The sequence below is a fragment of the Dipodomys ordii genome, unplaced genomic scaffold, assembly GCF_000151885.1.
Source record: "Dipodomys ordii isolate 6190 unplaced genomic scaffold, Dord_2.0 Scaffold70, whole genome shotgun sequence".
Lineage (NCBI taxonomy): Eukaryota > Metazoa > Chordata > Mammalia > Rodentia > Heteromyidae > Dipodomys > Dipodomys ordii.
In genome coordinates, this window is record NW_012267286.1 from 7970122 (window position 1) to 7996285 (window position 26164).

The 26164-nt window shown below is 38.7% G+C and overlaps 1 protein-coding gene across 1 annotated transcript in view; it reads left to right on the forward strand.

Annotated features, from left to right (window-relative positions):
- Nucleotides 1-24749, forward strand: part of Dkk2 (dickkopf WNT signaling pathway inhibitor 2) — a 95536-nt gene extending 70787 nt beyond the window's left edge. Inside the window, exons 2-4 of the mRNA XM_013023723.1 lie at nt 20179-20329; nt 21409-21564; nt 22503-24749. Coding sequence (XP_012879177.1) covers nt 20179-20329; nt 21409-21564; nt 22503-22753 — 558 coding nt within the window. The 3' untranslated portion in view covers nt 22754-24749. The remainder of the gene's footprint in view (nt 1-20178; nt 20330-21408; nt 21565-22502) is intronic.
- The last annotated feature ends 1415 nt before the right edge of the window (nt 24750-26164 follow it).

Consider the following 26164-nt stretch of genomic DNA (forward strand, 5'->3'; position numbering starts at 1 on the left):
GTCGGTCATGGGGCTTGAACTCTGGGCTTGGGCCCTGTCCCTTCAGCTTAAGGCGAGTGCTCTACCGCTTGAGTCACAGCGCCACTTCTGGTTTTCTAGTGGTTTATTGGAGATGAGTCTCGCCGACTTTCCTGCCCAGGCTGGCTTTGAACTGTGATCCTCAGATCTCAGCCTCCTGAGTAGCTAGGATTACAGGTGTGAGCCACTGGCACCCGGCTTAGAAATACTTTCTTATGGAGAAATTGACCAGAACTAAAAAGATATTTTCTTTTAGTTTAAGATAAATCTAAAAGGTTTAACTCAATGACAGTTATAATAAACTTTTGTACTAATAAGATTATAAGACTGTGAAGTCTACCACTTGGAGACACAGTTATAGGTACCTTTTTAAATCTTCCAAACCCTCCCATATTTCCACCTTTTGCAACAATGAGAGACACCGGAAAGTCATGAGGAAGAGTCGCCTTTGACTGAATCCTAGTAAGTGTGCATGGCAGGCAAGTGGCATTTGGAATATCAGAGGACTTCTGTGGCCAATAGGATTGCTCTTGAGTATCAGAGGACAAGTTACAATCATTCTCATTTCAAATGTCATCTGCATCAGCTATACAAAGCCATAGAAGTAGACAGAATTCTGGAGTGAAGGGTTGCATAGTAACATAAGAAACTGGAGCCCAGAGCTTTTGAGAATCGTTGTTAGGAAGGAGAGAGAAGGTGAGGGGTCCCTCATGACAAAGGTGAGAGCCAGTGACATGTGCCAAAAGAGGGAAAACGATTGCCCATAAAGGGAATTCTGTACAAATTACTGAGAACAAACCAGTCAAGGACAATCCTTTGCATTTAGCCTCATTTAAATATTCATGGGGCTGAGTAAGTTGTTGTTTTTCCTGAAGTCCTGGATCCCAGATGGGTACCAATTTATATGATTTCAATAATACAGAAAGAAAATCAGATTCATGATCATGAGATCCCAGGAAATATGGAATCTTTTTAATTAAATGAAATAGCTTGTAAGAAAACCAAACAAACCAGATCTTTGTTTTATAGATGAAAAAATGAGACTGATAATGTGAACTGATAATGTACCAAGTAAACACACTAATTATCGGTCAGAGCATGAACCCAACATCCTGTCTTTTAGCACACAGTCAAATTGACCACAAAATCTCTCTACTTGAATCCATGTTATACCACCTATACAAAGCTTCTCTGTTAGCAAACAACTGCTTATATATACATAAGAGTCACGAAGGTTGTCTTCCCCAGATGATTTTTGCCTTTATTTGATATATGGGAATCAAATAGTAGAAATCACAGCAGGGTGACCAGAGCTATCATATTTTTTACACAAGGTTAAGATAAATCAAAATCACCACCCACACACAGAGCCATGTGTCAGTAATTCAAGTCACCTGGTTCCAAGGATGTCGCAGGTGCTTGTAACACAGAGGCCTTCACTGGAGAATGGCTTCCTGGTGTGGCATTGAGGCCCACTGTCACTGCCTGCAGGAGGAAATCTCAGACTTCAAAGGTAGAAAGATTAAAGGATCCCAGCACATTAGAAAGTAAGCCATTGTCAATCCCACTATTAACTCTTCTGTAATGCTCCACCTCGCCCAAGCTCAAACTCAATGGCCAGGAGGGCACACACAGATCTGGTGGGCAGATGTTGGCTATTTTACAGGACTGTCTATATACATGTATGAGAGGAAGGGGGATGGTTTTGAGTTGATGCTAAAACATCAACATCAACTTATACAACAGAGATTGAGGACAGGAAAAGAGGGGAGAGAAGGGGAGTCCCAGGCAATGTGGTCTGTGCATTTAAAAACAAACAACAACTACTTTTTAGTATAGTTAGACTAGGAATCTGGCTTGGAACCTTAGATACACTTGAACCAACAGAAAAAGCTCTGTGCACAGGTAGAGTTTTGTAGTTAGTTTCCCAGCAATGTACTTGGTTGCTTTGTTTTTTGGCAGTACTGAGGTTTGAACTCAGGGACTTGAGCTTTTCAGACAGGCTCTCTTCTATCCATTCTCCAACCATGTATTTAAGAAGTATTTCAAATAATGCTAAACAAGCCCTTTGACCTTTACTTGTTATTTCACAATTCAACAAGCAGTTAATGATCAATATATGCCAGTCACACCGTCAATACCATAAGAGTAAATAACTTCCATCTCTTGCCTACAAATATTCACCATCTACCTGTTTCTTCAGACATGTCCAAAAGAAGGATTGATCTTTTTCAAAGAATAAAATTCTAATTTATATGATCATTTTTAATATGAAAACGTATTTTCACATACATGATCTCATTTTGTTAGTGATTTGGCCCAAGGAAACTTTTGACGTCGAGAAAGAAAGTGCTTCTCATAAGCTTGCTTTGAGCATATAAACTTCTGATAATGGTTCTCAACAGTGCTGCCCTTAGTGAAGTTATTAGAACTATAGATGCTCAGGTCTCATTACATACTGACTGAATTAGAGGCTTTGAAGGTGAAACCCTGCAATCTGCGTTTGACATATCTACCAGAGGGGTAATGTTTGAGAATCTATCCTCTGATAGTGGATTTAGAATTGGGAAACCTATGTTCTCTGTATAGCTCCAACATTTACTCACAATTTGTCATTGAATGGTTTTTTCCCCTACAAGCTAGAAGTTCATAATGCCCACCTCAACTGCCCAGTGACCACAGGGTTTCATGGTGGAGTCATTAAAAATGTAGTCAGGCACCAGTGGCTCATGCCTGTAATCTGAGCTACTCAAGAGGCTGAGATCTGAGATTGTGGTTCCAAGCCAGCAAGAAAGTCCTGAGACTCTTATCTCCAATTAATCACCCCCCCACCACACCCCCTCCCCTCAAATAAAAAGGGTAGAAAGGTAGCTCAAGTGATAGAGTTCTAGCCTTGAACAAAAACACTCAAGAACAGTGCCCACGCCCTAATTCAAACCCCAGGACTGACAAACACACACACACACACACACACACTTTAAATCAAGACACTACTTATACCTAGAAATATTTCGCTCAATCTGATACACCAATTCTCCTCTACAACCCTTGTTTTCCCGCTGCAGCAACCTCCTAGAAAGATGGCTTCCTATTATCACTTTGCTTGTGACCACTTAGAGTAGTAATGCCTTGTATTCTATCAGTCTCGAGGGTGCTGATCATGCCTTTTTCATCTCTGCTAAGAAGACTGCATGAGTTAGTCTTTTAGAAAAGTAGTCAACAGATCCTCTTGGTTAGAAGGGATATCTCCCTCAATGCTCAGGAGAATTTCACCTTTAGGGATTTGAAGAACACCAGCTAGAGTACCAAGCAATGGATTGTGAATGTTCCAGCCTGTGAAGGCACAGAAGTTTTATAGACCATCAGAGGTCTTTTCAGCTTCTTGGTGTTTTCAAGCAGAAGATGGACCCAGGAGAAAATGTTGAGGCTACTTTCTCAGGATGCTACCCAAACCTTGTGGGCTGGAAGAAACATTATGTCTGAAGATGGATGATCATTGAAAACGAATCCTGAAGTTCTACCTGTCTTGGAAACATTCTTTTGCCTCTTTAATGGAAATTTTAAGCAGACACAAAAGTAGAGGCATAATATTGTGAATTCTCCGATAGTCTGAAGATTCAAGAAGCTTTAGCTCATCTTGTTTTATCCACATTTTCCAACGGATCCTTACCTCCCAGGGAGCATAGTAAAATAAATTCTAGATAACATTATAATGCATACATGTTTTATTTGTCATTATTTTATTATTTATTATTTATTTTTACATTATTTTAGCCACACATTTCTTAAAAGAAAACTGAAAAGAAATAACTAACTGCTAGGGCTGGGAATGTGGCTTAGTCATAGAGTGTTTGTTTAGCATACATGAAGCCCTGGGTTCAAATTCCTCAGTATCATATAAACAGAAAAAGTAGGAAATGGTTCTGTGGCTCAAATGGTAGGGTGCTAGCCTTGAGCAAAAAGAGGCGCTCAAGGACAGTGCCCAAGCCCTAAGTTTAAGCCATAGGGCTGGCAAAACATTAAAAAAAAAAGAAAACAAAATACTGCTATACCATTCCCTAGCATAACATCATAGTGAATGTAAATGATACCTGCAAATCTATTTTAATAAGTTTTTATTGTAAAAATACTGTACAGAGGAGTTACAATTACATGAGAAAGGTAATAAGTACATTTCTAATGTTGCTTCCTTTGTTTTTCCCCTACCATCCCTGCCCTCCCATCTCCACAACTACACTCCCCCTCTCCCCGCAAATCTATTTTTATAAAAACATTATTCACCATAGACAAATCATGCAATCAGCCTATGTATCCATGAATTTATGAATAAAAAGTGGTGTCTATATCCACAATGGAGAATCATTCAACCACAAATTACATGGTTTGCATGAAAATGGAGGGAACTGGAAATCATGTTAAATCGAATAACCCAGACTAGAGCGGACAAATATATATTCTCTTTCATATTCAGGATCTACAGCTAAAAAATGAACTATGAAAGGAGAGTCATCATAGCTGGGTGCCAATGGCTCATGCATGTAACATGAAGCTGAGATATGAAGAATGTGGTTGGAAGCCAGCCTGAGCAGGAAAGTCTGTGAGCCTCCAATAATCTGAAGGTGGAGCTGTGGCTCAAGTGCTAGTCTTGAGCAAAACTAGCTCAAGGACACTGGCCAGGGAATGAGTTAAGTCTTCAGGCCTGGTGCTCACGTGCATGCAGGCATGCGTGCGCACGCACATAAGTATGAAACGGTGGTAGATCTGGGAAGGACCATTGGGAGGGGAGAGGGATTAAGGAGAGAGTGAAGGGTAATGAATGAGAAAATGTAATAATGAACATTGTCAAAGTTGTTTATAAAGGAGGTGATAGCAGGGGTAAACTTGATTATCCATTGAGAAATACTCCAATGAAAATTCCGTGTAGAATTAATTTGTGCTAACTAAAATAAAAAGATAGCTGAAACAAAACCATTAAATTTAACAATTAACAATAACCCTTTTGTATCATTAGATATCCAGTGAAGGGGAAATTCTGAATTTTTAGAAGTTTGGAAATCACCAAGGAAAAGCAGTTGCAATTAAAATTTGTACATTGTCAAAAAGACCAGTGGTTGATCTGTCTTCCTCTGTCATGTAATGCCAAAATAAATCAATAAGTAACATGCCTGGGCACATTGTGAAATCATTTTGTAACAGACACAGCTGCAAAATATCTGCAGTTTCCAGGAGCCTACTATTTCCAGGATCTCATGGAAATCCCTGCAGTCTGTAGCAAAGCCCAGGAAACAGGGGCATCTGCTCAGTAGGAGTCTTTTTTGGCTAGTGTGATGGTGAATTTCAGGATCTATGCCTGGGCTGAGGTTATGTGTAGCAGTACTGAACTGCAGGGAGAAATATGTGGAGCTCATATTTACCACACCCAGGTTATGCACCCAAATTCCCAGACAGTTTGTCCTCCTCAATGAAAACCATCCCCGTTCTATCATTTGGAACATATTTTTGCCTTTGATTGGGTATTGGTTGAAGAATCAGCAGTGAACCAGCCAGACATTGAGTTGTGAATGTGTGTTGTTACCGCATGCATGAATATCCAAGCATGTCTCTCTACCCACGGAAAGATGCTTCTGCACACCTGACTGTCATGTAGATTTGGAAGTTCTTAGAACTTCTTAGAGCTCTCCAAACATGTGTTGGTTGTTGGAGACAGAGTTCATTTGTTAATGCTTTGAAGGCACAAATGTCTCTATCAGTTGTGGTTAAATATTAATAATTAGTATTATATAATTAGTAATTGATTCTTCCTCCAAGTGAGTCATTCTGTGAATCTGTTTTGAAAAACCCACGTGGTTTTTGTTGTTGTTTGTTTGTTGTTTTTGGAAGGTTCTCTAAGAAGGACTAGACTTTGGAGTGACTCTGCTGATCTTTATTTTATGGAAGCATCATTTGCAAGTTGTAAATGGTTTTCAGCATGCCATTGATAGTAGTACAGCTCCAATTTTCATTACCACCAGATGAGCAGTCTTACTGCCAGGGCCCGTTCTTGGCTATTGAAACCATCCTACTTAAAATCGCAGGCAGCAATTGATCTGTAGGTATTAAGCCACGCTGTGCTCCTGGCGGGCAGTGGAAAAGCAGCACATGAACGGACTGTCACGCTTTTGATCTGGTCTTAACAGGAGCTTGGCTAGCCCTGGTTTTTGTAATGAAAAGCATTTCACCTAATGTTAATGTGGAAACAACTTGACTTGTTTGCATGCATAAAGTTCTGGTGATCTCATTTAAACCCAGGAAATGGTACAGTCAGACTGTGATCCATCCGGTCTGATACCTGCTGTGCCCAGGTGTGGCTGTGTCTTTCTGCTTTCTAAGGTACAAGGGAATCTAAGAACGCTAAGTCTCTATTTTCAGCAGCGATCTTACAAGGACTTAACCTTTTCAAATGCACACACAGTGACATGTAACAAACATGGAATTTAAGTCATTTAACCTACAAAGCAAAGTTCTTAATTCTTGATGTTTGCACAGTGAATCAGCTCATATAATCTCTTCAGAGATCAAATGTGAACTCAGATTAGGCTGAAAGAATTTTGACAAATTTCGGTGGATTTTTAAAATTCATTTAATGTCTTAAAAATTTACTTTTTGGTGCTGGGGATTGAACCCAGGACCTTAGGCTTGAACTATACCCTCAGTCTTACACCTTGGCACAGGGAATGAAAATGTATACAATTTTCTAAAATTCCAGTAAATGTAGGCCTAATTATGGGTGTTACATAAATGTCTACAACAATCATGGACAACACTTGAAATGAATTTGGTTAAAACAGAAGTACCATCTACATTATTTTTGTGAAAATTGACTCATAACAGATTTAACTCAGATTTAAGACACCTGTAATCCTAGCTACTCAGGAGGCTGAGATCTGAGGATCTTCTTCATAATATACCTTTTCCCTCTAGTTAAAATAAACAAGAACAGATTTCATACAGCAAAAAATCTTCTTGTAGTTACATGTATGTTAGATATGGTATACGAAAGACTTTTTGAAAAGTACAGGACTTTAGAATGATTCTTGCTAATAAGTTTTGTTCACTCAGCCTAGTCTCCCTCCTAATGAAGCGTTGAGTCGGAGCATCCATTTCAATCTTAATCTCTGAGAAGGTAGCTTCATTTTGTGGCTATGCTTCATGTCTCTTTCCCACTCTCCCTCTTTCAGCTCACATTTTAAAGACCCATCCTTACTACAAAGGTTGCTGGAACGTGAGGTCAGACATGGAGGTATTAAAAAAAAACGTTCAATGCCTAACATCTGGGGATCCCTGATAATGTATGAGGGTCCATAAAAGAAGCATCAGAAATATGGAAGAGTATAATCTTTGCACCAATAGGAAGGACCAAGGGAGGAAAGAATAGTGACATCCCTGAGACATGATTTCATTTTTTCCCCTCCATCTGGTACCAAATCATTTGACCTCTCTTGCACTTGTGAGATTGTACTGGTCACCACACCAAAGCAGATGGAGAGAGATGTGGGTGGTGTAGGGGACCAAACCAACCTCTTCAATATGTTCTCTTTGCGATTACTAACACATTGAGTATGTCATCACAAGATGGACTGCATTTCTGAGGCTGATATTCGAACAAAAGGGTCCCACACACCCAAGCATCTATCATCTGGCTCATAATTTCCTCCTCCTCCAATCCTCCAGGAAAACATTTACAGGGAATATTTTGATGGAAATTGGTTTTAATCCAATGAGTGATGTCTTTATATCAGCTCACCAGACTCAGATTTACTCATTTTGTTTGCTTCCCTTGCCTTCCTTTTCCTACTAATTTAAATGGCTTCCTAGGGGTAGGAGGTTGAGAAGTAACTTGTTCATGTGTGTACTGAGATACCAATGATTTCTTTTGGAAAAAATGTTTTTAATTTTAATAAACAGCATATGGCCATGTTTTTGTTCTCATCTGAAACTAAAACTCACAATGTTCTCCTTCCTAAGGCTCTTCTACTCAACCATCTTGAAAATGTCCAAAATAAATGAGTAGCCTTGGCCATTGTAAATATTTCATTTGTCAGGAAGTGAAGCAACTCTTCACTAGGATGCTTTGACACTGTCCTTAGGTTGAAGCTTTGGGATCGGTTTAAATTTTCTGTGCTTCCTGACTTTTGGAACCTAGAAATGATTAACTTGACCATAGAATCATACTTAACACTGCTCTTTGCACACATTTCTACGTGTGATCTCCCTTCACTATTGACCATGTTCCACACACTGGAGAACAAAACACAGCAATTGAGCTCAAATTCCAACTTATAAGTTAGATAAGCATAGACTTGAGATTCCCTAGAAATTCAGGAATCAGACTGAAGAATGGGGAAAAAACTAAGGACAATCAAATTATGGATCATCTAATGTCCTCTTATTACCTGACCACTTCTTTTATGCTTAAGGGTTAAAGTCTTTGTACTGTTGCAGTTATAATTTGGATTCCTTTTATAGCTTAGAGATGTAATAATTAGGGTCCCAAAGTACTCACAAGCTTACTTGTGATGGAACTTTGAACTATCTTTTTGTTTCACACTGTTAATCAAAAGGTTTCTTAGTTGGTTCAATCTGTTTTGATTAAAACAGATTGCTCTAAAACTCTAATCAGATGGGGCCAGCTTTCTTGTTGTTTTGTTTTTATCAGTCACGGGGCTGGACGCTGTCCCTGAGCTCTTCAGCTCAAGGCTAACGCTCTACCACTTGAGCCATAGTGCCACTTTCAGCCTTTTCTGCTTATGTGGTGCTAAGGAATTGAACTCATAGCCTCATGCATGCAAGACAAGCACTCTACCACTGAGCCACCTCCTCAGCCCCAAGGGCCAGCTTTCTTTCAAACCATTCTCTTCTCCGTAGAGACACACATGGAGGGATAAAATACTGCCTGGCTTCTTGTTTACCTTTAAGATCAAATGAGAGTATTTTCTAATTTTCAAGCAATGTTTACCGAAGGCTTAAAATATCTTAAAGAGAAAATAAAAGCTCTGTCACTAAAGAATGAATATGGAGAATTATATTTTGCTGTGCTTGTCTTCTGCCAATCTTCTTAGCTATAATAAAGCAGTTCAAACTTTATCTGCTTCCATTATCTGTTTCCTCAAGATCAGAATGAAAACTGGCTAGTGACCACTTGACCATTAGTCTAGCCTAATTCCTAAAGGAAATGAAAGAGAATTAAATAAGATTAGAAAGTTGTTTCAGTGAATGTTCTATTCCATGTGAAATCAGCCAAGACAGTAAACATTAGCTCAGTTAAGTGAGCTTTATATATTTTTGTGTGTATAGTTGTCTTTTGTTCAATAATCTTATTACACTAATAAGGTTACATTTATGAAACAAATCAGAATTTTTTATTACTATTAACAAGTTTTTTTTATTGTGGAAAATACCATCCAGAGGGGTTACAATTACATGAGCAAGGTAATGAGTACATTTTTTTGGGGGGGGGTCCGGTCGTGGGGCCTGAACTCTGGTCCTGGGCGTTGTCCCTCAGCTCTTCGGTCCAGGCTAGCGCTCTACCACTTGAGCCACAGCACCACTTCCGGCTTTTTTCTTTTGCTTATGTGGTGCTGAGGAATCGAACCCAGGGCCTTATGCATGCAAGGCAAGCACTCTACCACTGAGCCACTTTCCCAGCCCCAATGAGTACATTTTTTATAAAGTACTGTTGCCTCCTTCTTTTTTAATGAGAGACTTTAGGCTAGGTGTGGATATTTCTTGTGAAAAGACAATAATCTAGGAAATCCAAGTTCATCGAAGCTTTCTTAACACAAGACCATAGGGCACAATTTATCACGAAATAAGAAACTTCACATTCACTCATAATTAGCTCTTTCAAAATTTGTATTTTTTTTTGATGATGCATGCATTCAGTGCAAATTTCAATAAGAAATCATATGTAAGTGAACTTTCTCTCTTCTATTCTCAATAACAATATATATATATGTTCCCATGGGAAAACTCTTGCATATTTCTTCACTTTGTTTACAGAAATATCTTTAAACATACACACACACACACATACACACACATACACACATACACACACATACACATACATGCATAGAGGGATCTCACATGCTCATTTGTAAATCTACTAACTTACAAAACATTTAAAACAAGCATTTACATTTTGATCACAGACATTTTTAGCAACTGAGGCCTATTACTTAAAGACACTTGTTTTTATTTAAGCAGTGCTTAGAAAGTTAAAGTTTTCATACCTACCTGGATATCAGTTTTTTTAATTTAAATGGCATTTGCATTGGAAAAAAAAAGATGCTATGCAAGGTGTATAAATGAATAAAGAATGCACATCAAGTATTTTCCTACTTGGTATGAAGAAGAAAAGTATGTTTCAGAAGACTCACAGGATGTGAGAGAAAAAGAAAACAGCAAATTAGGCACTGCCAATATGACACAGGTGTGTTCCACATGCAGCGAGAAAGCCAGCCAGCCATCGTGCACGTGCTAACAGCTCAAAGTCCACAGTGGATTCATCCCAAAGTTCACTGGTTGTTTGTTATGTGTTATTTTACTTTTTCATACAGCTCTAGGAATTCTCAAGCCCACCCTAAACCTAGTAGCTAGCAGGAATGAAGATGAACCATCCTGGAAAATAGTTGTGGTCTCTGAGTCTCTTAGACTTGTATCATCAGGAAACCAATCTACCACTTAGACCCACGTCTATTTGGAGATGATATTGAGTCTCGGTCTTATATAAAGCAGCATAATCTGTGCGACACATGCGCAAGAGGCATCATTCATCTTTGAAGCAGTGATGTAAAACAATATTTATCTGACCTGATTGTTCACCAAGGGAAAAAGTTATTAAAATACAGATTCCTGGATCTCATCCAGACTTATAAAAATAGAATCTCTAGGAAAAGAGTTTGCAAATAAGTAGTTTTAAAAGACGTGGTGTGGAATTTTTATGATTAGCTAAGTAGGGAATTGTTGCTGAAGTTAGAAATTACATATCCATGCTATCAAGAAGGAAACAGGCTAACTTAACTTAGGATCACAAAACAAAGTAAATTTGGAGGTATAATTCAAATTATAGCATCACATCCAAATTTTTCCTAGCATGTGAACACTTTTAAATGTCAATGTCACGAGGTCAGGTAAATTTGCAATGCTACAGTGAAAACTGGATGTTACAGAGATTCCTAGAGTTAGAAGAAACTTTAGAATTGTGGCAGTTTCTTCAGCTGTTTAAATTAGAACAGTTATATTCAACCAGTCACAAAACTATAAATGACTTCATGATTCCATATGAATTATAAAGGTTTCCAACAGTACTGTAAATCCTGAGTTACTTCTTTTTGAGCATTGGTAGAGTGGTGCTTTGTCCTATGTATTTTAAATTAGGGAGATGGGTTAAAAAAAAAAACAAAATTCAAGAGGCAGGTAAACCACATCCTGTAGATTTTGCTATGTACTACAACCATATGGAAAAGGTTAGCTGTCTGCATTTACTTCATGATCAATAGCAGTAATGTACAGGTCAGAGTTGAGAATGTGGGCCATGTTCAAAGTAGAGAATTCCCTAGAATCTTTTTTCTGCTTAATGACATACAGAGAACAGGGTAGAACAGCCAAAGCCAGGGAGTACTGGTGCCTATATTTCATAGAGTTATTGTTTTCTAAGGCTTAAGATAAGCTTTGTAACTACATTAGGGAAGCTAATAGGCCACTGGAAAAACTCTCATTAATACTAATTATAATTCAAATTGTGTTAGTGGATATCTGCTTGGCTTTGAAAATGTGTATCAAAAAGATACATTGGCTGGGGGCTGGGAAGTCAGCTCAGTTGTATAGTGCTTGCCTTGCATGTATGAGGCGCTGGGTTCGATTCCTCAGCACCACATAAGCAGAAAAAGCCAGAAGTTGTGCTGTTGCTCAAGTGGTAGAGCACTAGCCTTGAGCTGAAGAGCTGAGGGACAGTGCACAGGCCCAGAGTTCTGGTCCCACGACCGACAAAGAAAAAAAAATACACTGGCTCATATCTGTAATACTAGCTACTTGGGAGACTGAGATCTGAGGATCATGGTTTGAAGCCAGCCCAGGCCTCAAAAAGAAAAAAAGTTCATGAGTCTCTTATTTCCAGTTAGCCACCAAAAAAACAGAAGTGGAGATATGGTTCAAGTGGTAGGGCATAGCTTTGAACAAATAAGCCTAATACAGTATGAGTATGAGGCCCTTAGTTCAAGCCCTAGTACTGACATGCACACATACACAAATACTCAAATACATTTCTAATGACCTTACAGTCAAAATGAATAAGTGTCAATTGTGCTCCAAGTTTTTCTATGGGGTGCACAGCAAGATATATTTGAACAGAATCAAATTCCAGATCTCAACTTCCTTTTTCTTTCTTCTTAAAATTATCCTATTAATATGCCTGTGCTTGTGATCATTCTTTTGCCACTTTATAAATGGTGGAAAGGGGCAAAACGTTAAAAAAAAAGAACTTTATGGATGACAAAGAAAAATAATAATTGATATTTTGATATTGACAATGATACCTTCAAAACTCTTTTCAATTCTGACAATTCTTAAGTGAAGCATAACTCATGGAAAATTCTCGATGTAAAAACCTCTAAAATAGAGGTGATGTCTTTCAAAATTTAACTGAATAGGTTTCTTGCTATCTATTTTTTAGGGAAATGATTATGCATAAGCACATTGTGATGAATTTTAAGCTCAATATGCTTGACCAGGAGGTAGTCCCAAAGTGATTTCACTGAATCATTTAAAATTACTCTGAACCGGTCACCAGAGGCTCATGCCTGTAATCCTAGCTACTCAGGGGGCTGATATCTGAAGATCATGGTTCAGAGCCAGCCGGGACAGGGAAGTCTGCAAGACTCTTATCTCCAATAAACCACTCAGAAAACTGGAAGTGGTGCTGTGGCTCAAGTGGTAGAGTGCTCAGCTTGTGCTGAAGAGCTGAAGAGCTGAAGGACAGTGCCCAGGTCCAGAGTTCAGGCCCCATGACCAACAATAAATAATAAATAAATAATGAAAAATTACTCTGAACTTCTCATAGGATATTTAACATGACATATCCTATTAATAAAACAAACAAATACTGAACAATCCCAAATGTGTGGCAGGATACATATTTTTCCAAAATTATCTTCAAGGTAACAGGCAAAACCTTTGCAGACCAATGAAATGGTTGTCAAAAGTTGAATCATAGTTGCTGTTCAGTAAACAGAGGCAGAATCCACTTTTACTGAATGTTAAACAATGACCAAGTCGCTGCCTTCATGAACCTGGAGCTGCACCTCCTTCAGATCATGACGTATTTGTAGTTTCTCCCCTACATGGCTCAGTCCTCCAGGCCTAGCCTTCATGAATCTTCAGCCATGCTTCTCACACTCCCCAACTCCTACAAGTTAATTGTAGACAAAGGAAAGGCTGTGGCCAGGCTTGCACACTGCCCACAGCCAGATAAAGTTACAGGTTCCTGAACCCCCACTGTTTGATTTTGAAATGACCGCCATAAGAGTAGTGTGCCTGTTCATTCGTGGTGATACAGATCTATTCTGTACTGTCTGACTCAGGGAAATTAATCTTTTCTCTAAGGTTTTAGGGCCTCCATCTCCTCTGTTTTCCCCAAAGTAATTGCCAACCTTCTACTCTGACCCGGGATGTATTGTGATTCCGGGCCCTTCTCAGTTCCTCCTTCTCTCCACTCAAATGTTTTTATTCCCACAGCTGGATCTTCCCCTGCAGGCTTTCTTCTGCCTGCCCAGCTGATGATGTTTTCCTGGCTTCAGAAAACTTCCGAGAGATTGTTACAAACAGTGCTTGCGGGGACAAAGGACAGTCCTCATTGAAACAACAACAACAACAAAACTAGGACGGTTTCTTGCAAGAATCCAGATGGGTGGTCATTCCACATTAACACTCTGTGATCTCTCTCTCTCTCTCTCTCTCTCTCTCTCTCTCTCTCTCTCCCTCTCTCTCTCTCTCTCTACTCTGCCTCCCTTTCTCTCTCCTCTCTCTCCCTTTCTCTGTCTCTCTGTGTCTCTGTCTCTGTCTGTCACTCTCCCTTCCTCTCTCTCTCCCTTCCTCTCTCTCTCTCCCTTCCTCTCTCTCTCTCTTCCTCTCTCTCTCTCTCCCTTCCTCCTTGTTACACAGGAGCAATATTATTATCTTCAAAACCTAGGGAATTAAACTAAGGTTTTGATTGTAGCCAAAGGTCTAGTCAATGGTTAAAGTTATTTTAATACCTGTTATTCTTAGAAACAAACAGATTGGATTGGATTGGATTGCATTTATTCATGTTTCAAGGGATGGGCAGCTTTTTAAAAATAACAATACACTCAACCCTAAACATAAGCCTTGAAGTAATAAGCTTTTTATCCCTACAGTATTGAGAATAATTGGGGGAGGGGCGGGAATAAAACTCAATTCGTTCAACAATATTTCCTTTTACTAGACACGTTAGAATACATTTAATTATCCTTATTTGCATGGTGGGATTCTGTTTATAACAATGATTTACATTGAGTTAAAATGGGATGGGATGGAATGGGAAATGGAATGAGAAAATGTGTTTACAGCTTTGTCAGTGTTTCTTGCCAGCTCTCTGGCTTTCCAACAGCTGCAGCAAGACATGTTGCTGGTGTTAAAAAGAAATGTGGCCAACTTTATTTTTCTAATCTCGGAATTCAACACATAGATCACCAGTGAATCACCTTGTGTGTGTGTGCATCAAACCTCAGGATGACTTATGCTCCAGTCATGAGAGACCCGAATACCAGGGCAGGTCCCAGATTCCCTAAATTCCCTGCCACTGAGCACACTATGTATTTTCAAAGCCTACTTTTTCCTCATATGATTCCTAGAACTGTAAATAAGGACTCCAAGCCAGCACAGAATTTCTAACTCTACAGAAAATAGATTTAGAAATGTTCTTTGTGCACTATGGTATGGAAATACCACAATGAAACTTGTTCATAACACACATGATTTCCACACCATGATTTCTACACCATGCTCAATTCCTGCTCTCTTTATTTAGTTCCTGGTTGTAATGATCATGAGTATTACTACTTCTGGAAATCACTCTATTTTTAGCTTAGAAAGCTGGGAGTGGGGGAGAAGTGTTGGGCAAATGTCTTTTGTTTTGTTTTTTGGTTGATCTTGGACAGCTCTGATACATTCTTTATTTTTAATGAGTCATCTGTGATAATTAGGTGTTCCATATTAATTTCATTGTGGCCATAGCTGAGTAGTGAATGCTGCCCCATGAAGCTCAGATTCCCTGGGTACTTATAAAATCTAATTTCAGGATCAATCGTGGAAACTTTAGTAAGACAGATTTACTAACAAGATCTTACTTTAATTTCTTCACTTGATTTTCAGTCTTTTGTAAAGTCTGGCTCTGATGCCTACACAAAGGAGAGAAGTTGGTCTGTTCAGCAGAAGGCTAAAAGAATACGGAGCTATAAAAATCCATTTGCAACAATGAGATGTACAAGTCGTTATGTCAAAAAATGAACTTTACAACTTTGGCTGAGGTGGGGGGAGGGGTGCGGGGGATGGGGGGGAGATGGGAAGGGATGGGAAGGGGAAACAAAGGAGGAGGCAACAATGCTTAATAAGAAATGCACTCATTACCTTGCCCATGTAATTGTAACCCCTCTGTACGGTATTTTCACACACACACAAAAATAACAAGAAAAATAAATAAAAATAAAAATAAAAATCCATTATTAAACTGATAAGAACAGATACTACACTTGATCTTAGCCAAAAGGCCAAGAAGCAATGGTAGGGGGTGGGGGGTGGGGGTGTAGCTGAGGAGGTGGGAGGGAAGGGATGGTAGGGGATAAACAAAGGAGGAGGCAACCATGCTGGATAAGAAATGTCCTCATTACCTTGCTCATGAAACTGTAACCCCTCTGTACAGTATTTTCACAATAAAAAGGTTAATTAAAAAATTCATTTTTAATAATTCCCCATGTGACTTTTAAAAACCAGCCCTTTAATTCACTTTTAAAATGTATGCCACGTAAGCCTACGATTGATTTTGTTAAATAGAAATGTATCCTAAAGTATTCAAACTCACCTTACCTTTCCTTTGTGCTTCTGGTGCTGGAGGTAGCCCCCAGGACCTTCCTTACACATGGTAAACAAGAGATCTACCAGGAAGCTACAAGCCTAACCCATTTTCTGTTACTTTATTTTGAGACATAGTCAGACTATGTCTGGTCAGGCTAGAACTGGCCTCTAACTCAAAATCCTCCTTTTTCTGCCTCCAGAGTATTAGGCATATACTTCCACTCTCGGCTTCAAAAATCATTTTTTTATTTGCCACAAAGTTATCATGAAATGTGAACAAGAAACAGCATGTGGAGGCCAAAGTAAATTGGAAATAAAGATTTCTAGGAAACAACCCACTTACTGCCATAATCAATTCTTCTTCAGGCTCTCAGAAGTACTACAAGCCACATGTCTGCCATTTCTAGCTTGGTCTGTCCGTCTCTCCCTCTCTGTCTTTTCTATTGCAGTATTATTCCCAAACACTTTAGAGAAATTAATGGTGGGAAAAGGATATCTTACAAAGCCATCCTATTTAAGCTGCAAATGCTTTGTTTAAAGTTCTTTACCGAGAAAAAAATATATTACTGCTGAAGACAGAGACTGAGAATTGTTATGAATGGATTACACACACACACATGTTCTCATCTTCTGTGTTTTAAGGCTAATGGGGAAGCTGTGGAAAGCTTTGTGGCTGAATACAACAGTGCAGGAAGCAGCAATCCCAGGCAGGGTCTGCCTCCAAATCCCATTACCTTCCCTCAAACTTGCTTCAGTCAATTTACTTTATCCCTACTTGATTACATTCATATGTAAAGGTTGTTTATTGGAACCAAGAGTTTCATAAGCAAGCTAGAAGCTATGTGATATAAATTTGCACTTAACCCTATTAACATTATATTTTTTAAATTCCCAAGGTCTTCCTCTTACATTTTATGTCCTGGGATTCAACTCCAAGTATGAGTTCACAATGGTCATCACTTGCAGATGCTACAAAGTTCCTACATATTTTCTTTGCTTGTATCATTCCTACCTCAAGCTAATTAAAAGTTATATTGGCCACAATAAAGTGACACGTTCTTGAAGAATAGATTTTGTCTTACATAAAAGGAGTTTCCTTCTTAAAATTTAAATTACGAGGCCATAATATGATTGAACTCAAATAATGGACTATTCTGTATACCACTTCTAATATTGCCTGCCTTAGTTAATTATTTGCCATTTCAATATTTTCCATTTTCCCAACAATGTGTGAATGAGGAAAAGATGACGTATCTTCTATCATTTTATTCCCCATATATCAATGCCCACTTTTAGTCAATGACTTGCTCTCTGTTACCTAGGTTAATTTTTAGAGACCTAAGTAAGGGTTATTCTATATTCAGAATCATTTAGAGACTTATTGTTTGAGTTGTAAATAGCACATGATGTTTTAGGTGACACATGTTTATTTCCGCTGAAAGGACATGTCCTATTTTTGAAGAAGGGAAAGAAATTTGTAAGACATCAAATGCTTCTTGCGAAACAATTTGGTGAAATAGATGTAAATGAATCAGAAACATGTGAATTGAATTTCAATGAAAATTAATGGGTTGAAATATGAAAGGGACACTGGCTGTGGGGAGGGAGTGTGGTAAGGCCGGAAGTGACATTTGCTTTGTTTTCATCAGTCTTGGGTTGTTGAAAAATGGCTTACTACTCAGAATTCAACTCCATCCAGATTCTCTGTAGCCTAGGGATTGAAATGCAGAATGGGACAACAACATGCAAATTTATCTCACAGCTTTATCTGGCTCCAATTATAATGGGTGCATTAAACATTGCCACTGTGTAACCCGTTAAAAATCACTTTCGATCTAAAGCTAGTGGTTTTCTATGTCATTCTTTCAAGGATGAACAACACATTACATTGTGTGTGTTGCTCAAATATATTGTTGTCCCCAGACTTACAGATAAACTTCATCGATATATCTTCTTCCCAACAGAAGATGATCAGATATAAATGAAAGCATGTGAGGGCTGAATGTGTATATACACACATGCTTGGGATGGGAAGAGGGGAAAATGTTGGAGGATTGGAAAAAAAAAAGGAAGGGAGAGAAAAAGAAGAAGAGGAAAGGAATAAGTATCTTATGCACAGTTAGGCCATCTGATGCAACTTAAAAGCAAACTCATTCAAGCTTAATTATGCAGAGTGCATAAAATATGTACAAACAGCCAAGTGCCCAGGGCTATATCTATAATTCTAGCTACTCAAGAGACTAAGATCTGAGATCTGAGGCTCACAGTTCTAAGCCAGCCCAGGCAGGAAAGTCCATGAGACTTTTTTCTCTAAGTAAACACCTCAAAAAAGCTGGAAATGGAGCTCTAGCTTACTAGCTTTGAGATAAAAAATAAAATTAAATTAAAATTAAAAAAAATAACTCAAGGACAGCATCCAGGCATCAAATTCAAGCCCCAGGACTGGCACCAAAAAAATCTGTAAACAAATACAGATATATATATATATGTACTATGCTGCTATCAAATGCTATTAATTTAAAAATAATTCTGTTACTATAGAAATATTGGAACAAGTAATAAAAGATTTGTAAGTAAGTCTCCCAGTCTCAAAATATTAATCCATTTGATATGTGGTAAAAGGGCTCAGTCTCCTAAAACCAAGGACATTTTAAATGTTTCAGAAACTTCCTAGGGGCAAGAAATAGCTAACTGGGGTTTGTATTCTTTATATGTGTATTTTGAGATAGTATCTGATACTCCTTAGGTAGCTTTTAAACATGGCACTTAGTAGAGAAACATGTGAAGAGCACTGTCTATATTAATTGAAAGTGTAGTCGCTGCTGGACTATTGTAATTAGAATGGCTGGTGTAATTGGAACCCAGGTTGCTTAGAGCCGTGCTAAGGGCTCATCAAAGCAGGAAAAGAAGGGAAGTGTCTGTTCGTTGGGCTTATTTGTGCCAAATATTTCATTCCTTTCTCTTCTGGAAAAGTTTCTCCTCCTTGCTTTCCTGCAGGCAAGAAGTTTGGGCATTGCTCTTAAAATACTTATTTCATAATTGGACAGGAGATAAGAGTTTTTTTGAGGGGGAGGTCTTTTAATTATCTTTAAGCCATTGTACAAAGGGGCTTCCCTTCAACATGTCAGTTTATGGTGAATGTCAACGAGATAAGTTTTAAGTTCTGGCATAGCTCTGGTTCATGGAAACTCGAGTGGCTAGGATGTCTGTTTTATGAATAGTGTTTTTTGAATAGGGACAATACAACAGGTACAACTGTTTCTGAGCCCTGGAAGTCACTCTGTGAGTGTGTGTGTGTGTGTGTGTGTGTGTGAGAGAGAGAGAGAGAGAGAGTACTGAGGCTTGAACTCAGGGCTTAGGCACTGTCCCTGAGTGTTTGTGCTCAAGGCAAGTGCTCTACCACTTGAGCAAGACTCCACTTCTGGCTTTTTGGTAGTGAATTGGAGATGAGAGTTTCACAGAGGGCTGGGAATGTGGCTCAGTGGCAGAGTGCTTGCCTAACATGCATGAAGCCCTGGGTTTAATTCCTCAGTACCATATAGATAGAAAAAGCCAGAAATCGTGTTGTGGCTCACGTGGTAGAGTGCTAGCCTTGAGCAAGAGAACCTCAGGGACAGTGCCCAGGCCCTGAATTCAAGCCCCAAGACTGGCATTAAAGAAAAGTCTCACAGATTTTCCTACCTGGACTGACAAGAACTCTCAGAACTGTCTCCTGAACAGCTAGAGTTACCGGTGTGGGCTACCAGCCCTTGGATTAAAAGTCACCCTTAAGGTTTCGTTAGTCACCAACAACAAAGTTCATGAACAGTGTTGGCTGCATGTTTCTCATCATCTACAATCACTATCTCTAAACTCCTCAGCAAAGTGCCACTGTGAAACATCTAACCTCAGAGCATTGTTGTCATGGTGTAGCTTCTTTGAGGAAGGGCATCTGTTTTTTCGTGTCCATTGTGATTTGCTGGAGTCTTCTCTCTCTTGCAAGTGTAACAGGACCTCATCCCTTGCCTTCTGTCTTGTCCTGCTCCCTCACAGGCCTATCCTTGTAGCAGCGACAAGGAATGTGAAGTGGGAAGATACTGTCATAGTCCCCACCAAGGATCGTCGGCCTGCATGGTGTGCCGGAGGAAAAAGAAGCGCTGTCACAGAGATGGCATGTGTTGCCCTGGTAACCGCTGTAACAACGGTGAGAGACACCGCTGCATGGCCACAGGCTGCCTTTCTCATGCAGGAAGCCTGTCCACAAGTGTAGTCTAACTTCTGTCTTGGGCTCTTGAAGTACAAGTCTCTCTTTAAAGTTGGGAAGGAATGGGATCACGATTTATGTAGCATGAGGTCACCTGGATCGCCTCCCGAACTTTAGTTTTCTTGGGCTCTGCCCACCTCCTGTGTTTTATGCTGAACTCTCATCTACAAACACTGCAAACTACCCACAAGTGCAGAATACATAAGTGAAGGCATGCAAAAGAGCCAAAGAGGAACCAGCTGTGACTCAGTAATGAAGCCCTGAGTCCTTTTCCCAGTCCCATAGCAGGTTTATGTTTAAGATGTCCTGTGGCATGCTCATCTGGTGAAGGTGTGATTGGTTCTTGGTTTTAGCCCCCAGACTGGTTTCACCAATGTCAGTAAGTGTAGGAAGTCAACTCAGCATTCATGATGAAATGGAGCATTACAAGCAATATGCAATAGAAATTTTACTTGCAGAAGGTGATAATGAACACATATTACTGAGTCATATAAAAGAATTTAATGAGGCTCATATTCATGCCAACTGTAAGTGCCTTGGACAAGATGTGAAGGAAAAATGACTTCACATTGTTAGGGAGGTATGCATATAGACTAAGAAGGTGCTGTTTGTGAACCCAGAACCCCGGATCCAAAGACTAGATGTCTGATCACATGATTTTAAAACTCAAGAGCTAACATAACTTCTACTATCAAGTCACTATTCTAAGCACTTCATTTATAGTTACCATAACTCAATGTGGTTAATTCTGTCTTCATTCCCATTTTTATCCTTTTGCCCAAAGTTCTTTGATTTTTGAAAGAAACCAGATTTAGATGAAGGAGGGCGGGCTTCAGAGCAAGAGTATTTTATGCTCTCAGTAAGTAATTCAAAGAATAAATGGATGGAGAAAGAGTATGAGAGAGTGTGTGTTAGAGAGAAACAGTAGGCTAACAAAAACACAAATAGATAAATGGTTTCCTATCTTACATCAGGACATGGAAGTGAAGTGGTTTCATTGCTTATCTCCCCATCTCTAGGAATCTGCATTCCTGTCACAGAGAGCATCCTTACCCCTCACATCCCAGCTCTGGATGGCACCCGGCACAGAGATCGAAGCCATGGCCATTTCTCCAACCATGACCTGGGATGGCAGAATCTAGGGAGACCACACACCAAAATATCACACATCAAAGGTATGACTCTTTATGTTTCCAGGTTTATTTTTCTTTTCTTTTCTTTCCGTTAGTGGTATAGCAGGGTTGAGTCTCTGTGAAGCTTTAGCTCCTTCCAGATAGGCCTGGAATGAATTCCAGCAGTGACTCCATCCTTGGATGTGAATACCACCTGCTGTTCTGGTCCTCCAGCCTAAATGCCATAGTGGCTTTGCCTCATTCTCTGGTAATTCTTCGTTCAGCCTCTACCCATAAAGCCAAAGACTTTCTGTTTCAAGGACTCAAAAGTGTCCTGGCTGGACTCTGATAGCTGGTGTTAGATGTCCCTGAGAAATTCTACTTTCTCTTTGAATCTGAGGTTTTCTTAGATCTGCTCCCAAAGGGAACAAATTAGTTTTAAGTCAAACTTTTAGTTTAAGGGTTTTTTTTGTTGTTGTTGTTGTTCATTCATGCAATAGAGAAAAGGACAATGATCAGGGAACTAGAATGAGAATGTAAAAATAAGATGAAGCACAGACTTGGTTTTTATTCAACTTGATACTCAGAAGAGAGGAAGGCAGGGAGAATGCAATCATAATATTCATTGTACATATGTGAAAACGGAACCAGGGAAATGGAGGGAATAGGTAGGTCTGGGAGAAATTGGGGGATGAGGAATGGAAAGGGTGCTATTGGCCAGGATGCATTGTACTTATAAACTGACAGAGTGATCCCTTTGTACAATTCTTTGAAGAAAACAAAAATAGCAATTTTAGGAAGAAACTTGACAGTCAGATGGTACCAAGTGGAAACTTACCACAAATGCATTTTCCTGACTAACAGGAGAGCCAAATGGTACACTAGACTTTTCATTATAAATGGTAGAAGCCCATAAGATAGTGTGAGTGATAGTATCAGGCATACTACTGGTCACAAAAGGGTAATAATTTCTCAAGTGTCTTTGGCCATGTTCCTCATAGGGCATGAAGGGGACCCCTGCCTGCGATCATCAGACTGTATTGAAGGGTTTTGCTGTGCTCGTCATTTCTGGACCAAAATCTGCAAACCAGTGCTGCACCAAGGGGAAGTCTGCACCAAACAGCGCAAGAAAGGCTCTCATGGGCTGGAAATCTTCCAGCGGTGTGACTGTGCAAAGGGTCTGACTTGCAAAGTATGGAAAGATGCCACTTACTCTTCCAAAGCCAGACTCCATGTGTGTCAGAAAATCTGATCACCACTGGGGGAAAAAAATCCGCAGTAACAGACTGTGAATCTGTGTATTTAATGCATTATGGCATGGTGGAAAATAAGGCTTGGAATGCAGAGGAATGGCTGGAGGGAGGGATAGGGTAAGAATAGAGATCACAGAAAGATAAAGCAAAGGAGAACTAACTGGATCAGAATGGGCGTCTTTCCATTATGCAATTTCTTTCTGTAAATAATGTACACATTTGTGAAAATGCTGTTATTAAAAAAATAAAAAGCACACAGTGGAAATTACTGACAAATACCATGTGCCTTTCCAAAAGCTAAGAAAGTTCCTTTAAATTGCTGATTACTTACGCAAATAATCTAAAGCTATATTCCCATTCAGAGTTAGAGTTTCACAAAATAACTCCATGATTCCTTGATATCAGATAAGCTAAAACATGATGAGCTAATAAATAGGAAGTGAAAACATACAACATAATTAATTTGTGTAGTTAATCTGAAACTCAATTAAAGGTCTTTGGAGACAAGATTTTAAAAAGCAATCAGTATTTTTCCATATAATGTTAAGATCATGACAGAAGTTTTTCAAGGCCTTTAAAGGAAATCAAACTTGCTTATCTTCAAATTGCTTGTTTCCATTTTTAATTTTTTAAAATTTCACCTGTATGTCATAAGAATCCCTTTAAGACAAAAACAGATCCTTAATTCTGGAGCAATAACATTGTATTTATGCTGATTGGATGTGATTCCTACTGTGAATATGTATGTTTTCTTTTCCAAACCTTACATATTAATTGTGACTAGTGCAATACATGCACAGTGCAGAATTTTCAGAGATTGCAAAAAAAATATTAAAGATGTCCAAAATGTGTGGGAAGGAAAGCTATTTTTAAACAGCTTTGATGTAACCTACATTTTATAGAAGTAGACTGGTAAATACATTTAAGTTTTACATGCTTCCCAGCAGAGTAGAATGAAACAGATGACAGACACTTGGGCAATAGATAGCTGTACCATGAAGAAGGACAGTAAGGAAAGAAGGGAAGTTGCCCTCAGATCCTTTTTCGGAAGCACACGCTGACTTCTCAGCTTTGAGGCCAGAGGCAACACAAACTAACATGGAAGTTCTCCATGGAGATTGCTACTGGAATATTTACTATCCAGAGGAGATCACTGTGAGGTTACTTGCCCCTTCTATCCCCCAAATACTTATTTTATATTTTTACGGTTGTAAAATAACATAGGAGATTTGGCAAATGGGACTTGAAAGTTGGGAGAAATAGGATATTCCACTGCCCTCCTTTAGTATTTTTTTTCTGCTAAATAAAATGTATTTTTATCTTTAAAAATACTGTGCAAGTAATTAAAAGATTTAGTGCAATTAATAAAACTACAGACACAGGAGGTCTGTCAATACCAACCAAATGATCAAAGTAAAAGCAAAATGCACCTATCTTATTGATGTTTGACATTGATTCTTTACATGTTACAAATAAGTACAAATTATTAAGATACTCTATCATGTAAAAAACATGTGAAAACATAGCTAAGGGAAAGAAATCTAGACATTGGAGTAGAGTGTCCCATCCTGTACATAAATTTGGATATTTTGCTGTAATTTAAGGAATTTGCCAGGAGTGTTGCAGGAAGAGAAGCTATTTCTTCTTAAATTCAGTTATGAATAAACAACTTAGTTATAGATGTTCTTTACAAAGAAGGATATCCTCCTTAAGCATTTAAATGACCAGTGGTATCATCAAACCTTTCTTCACTAATCTTTCCTGGCAAGCAGCTGTTTGATTGTCAAAGATATACTTAACATTTTCTGTAGCCATTAAGGTTAAAAAGATAATAATTTGTGAAATCTAGGTATTGCTACTCTATGGATGCCACATGTTCTAAATTAAAACAAAACTCACTTGACTTAAAAATATCTCAGTGCTCATTATGCCTAGAACATAAAAAGGGAAAGAGATTATCTAGTTGCTGTTCCTTTTTCATTTTTGTAGATCACAAGTCACTACTTTTCTACTTAAGCTCTCCCAGTTAGACATTGAATCTGGGTCTATGTATCTATTCAGAATTTCAGCTTTCCCCCCTTACCCCACATTCACCAAGATAAGTAGGATTTTACGTTTTTCATACCTGCGAAACCAAAATTACAATTTGGTTTATCCAAGAGCCACGATTTGTGCAAGCAAGTGGTGTAAGTTTGTTGAGATGAAAATGGAATATTTCAGTGAAATATTTCCTCTAGGACAATTACATTTGCAATCTGTTTTCCACATTATTTCCCTTATATACATCTTTTTCAAAAGTTATTATTTGAAGTAATTTATTTACAGGAAATGTTAATGAGATGTATTTTCTTATAGATATATTTCTTACAGAAAGCTTTGTAGCAGAATATATTTGCAGCTGTTGACTTTGTAATTTAGGGGAAATGTATAATAAGATAAAATATATTAAATGTTTCTCTTCCAAAAATTGAATTCAAATTTCCATGTGTTTTGCTTATGGGAAAAGCATTTGTAGAATCACAGAGTGCAACTGGATTTGGTCTGAATTTTTCAGGTTGGGTTGGAGTCCTTCAAATGATAGCTCCATACGTTCCAAGCCATTTTCCTACTAATGAGGCACCTCATTTCATGGTAGGACAGCTATAATTGTTAAAAGTTATTTTTTTTATTAAACCAAAGTAGCCTGGCTTGCAAGTGCCAGTAATTTATTCTTCCTTTGCCTTTTGGAAAGTCTTAGGAAAAGGACATTTTAAATTTCTTCCAAATACTTGATGACTGGTAGTATATCCCCACAGTCTTCCCTTTTGGTGGAAATTTGCCAACACAGATGTACCAGCATGCTTCTGGAAGTGTTACAGCTCCATATGGCACAAAACTAAAGATGTCTATCTATAGATGTTAATGGAGCACATGACCAGGGTGCTGTGATCTCAAATCTACCTTCAAAGAAGCACATCTTTCCTCTGCTTTCTGAGTTATGTATTTGAACAAGTGTACTCACCAGCCATGAGACTACGGATGGTTGTAAAAGTTCACATTGTGTTAAGATGTGAATGGGCTGGGATATAGAAAGTACTCATCCTATGACATATAGGATGGATTAAGTGTAGGCAGGGTAATTTAATGAAGCCAGGACAGTCCCAGAGCTGGAGGTAAGAGCTGCAGATGCCTCTAGTCCTGCTGAAGAAGTTTCACATTAATTTTGTTAGTCATATGGGGAAATATCTAGTTAGCTATTCCCTTCAATTGAAATGTTTGTTTCTCTTGTTTGATATGTTTATTTAACAATGTAGCAACCAGATGGTTCTCTTTTCCAATACACCCAGTGACACAATCTGAAAAGTGACACATTGTCCTTACTTCCCTCTTAAGCCAAAGAAATCAAATACCTAATTGTCTCCATAGTCTTT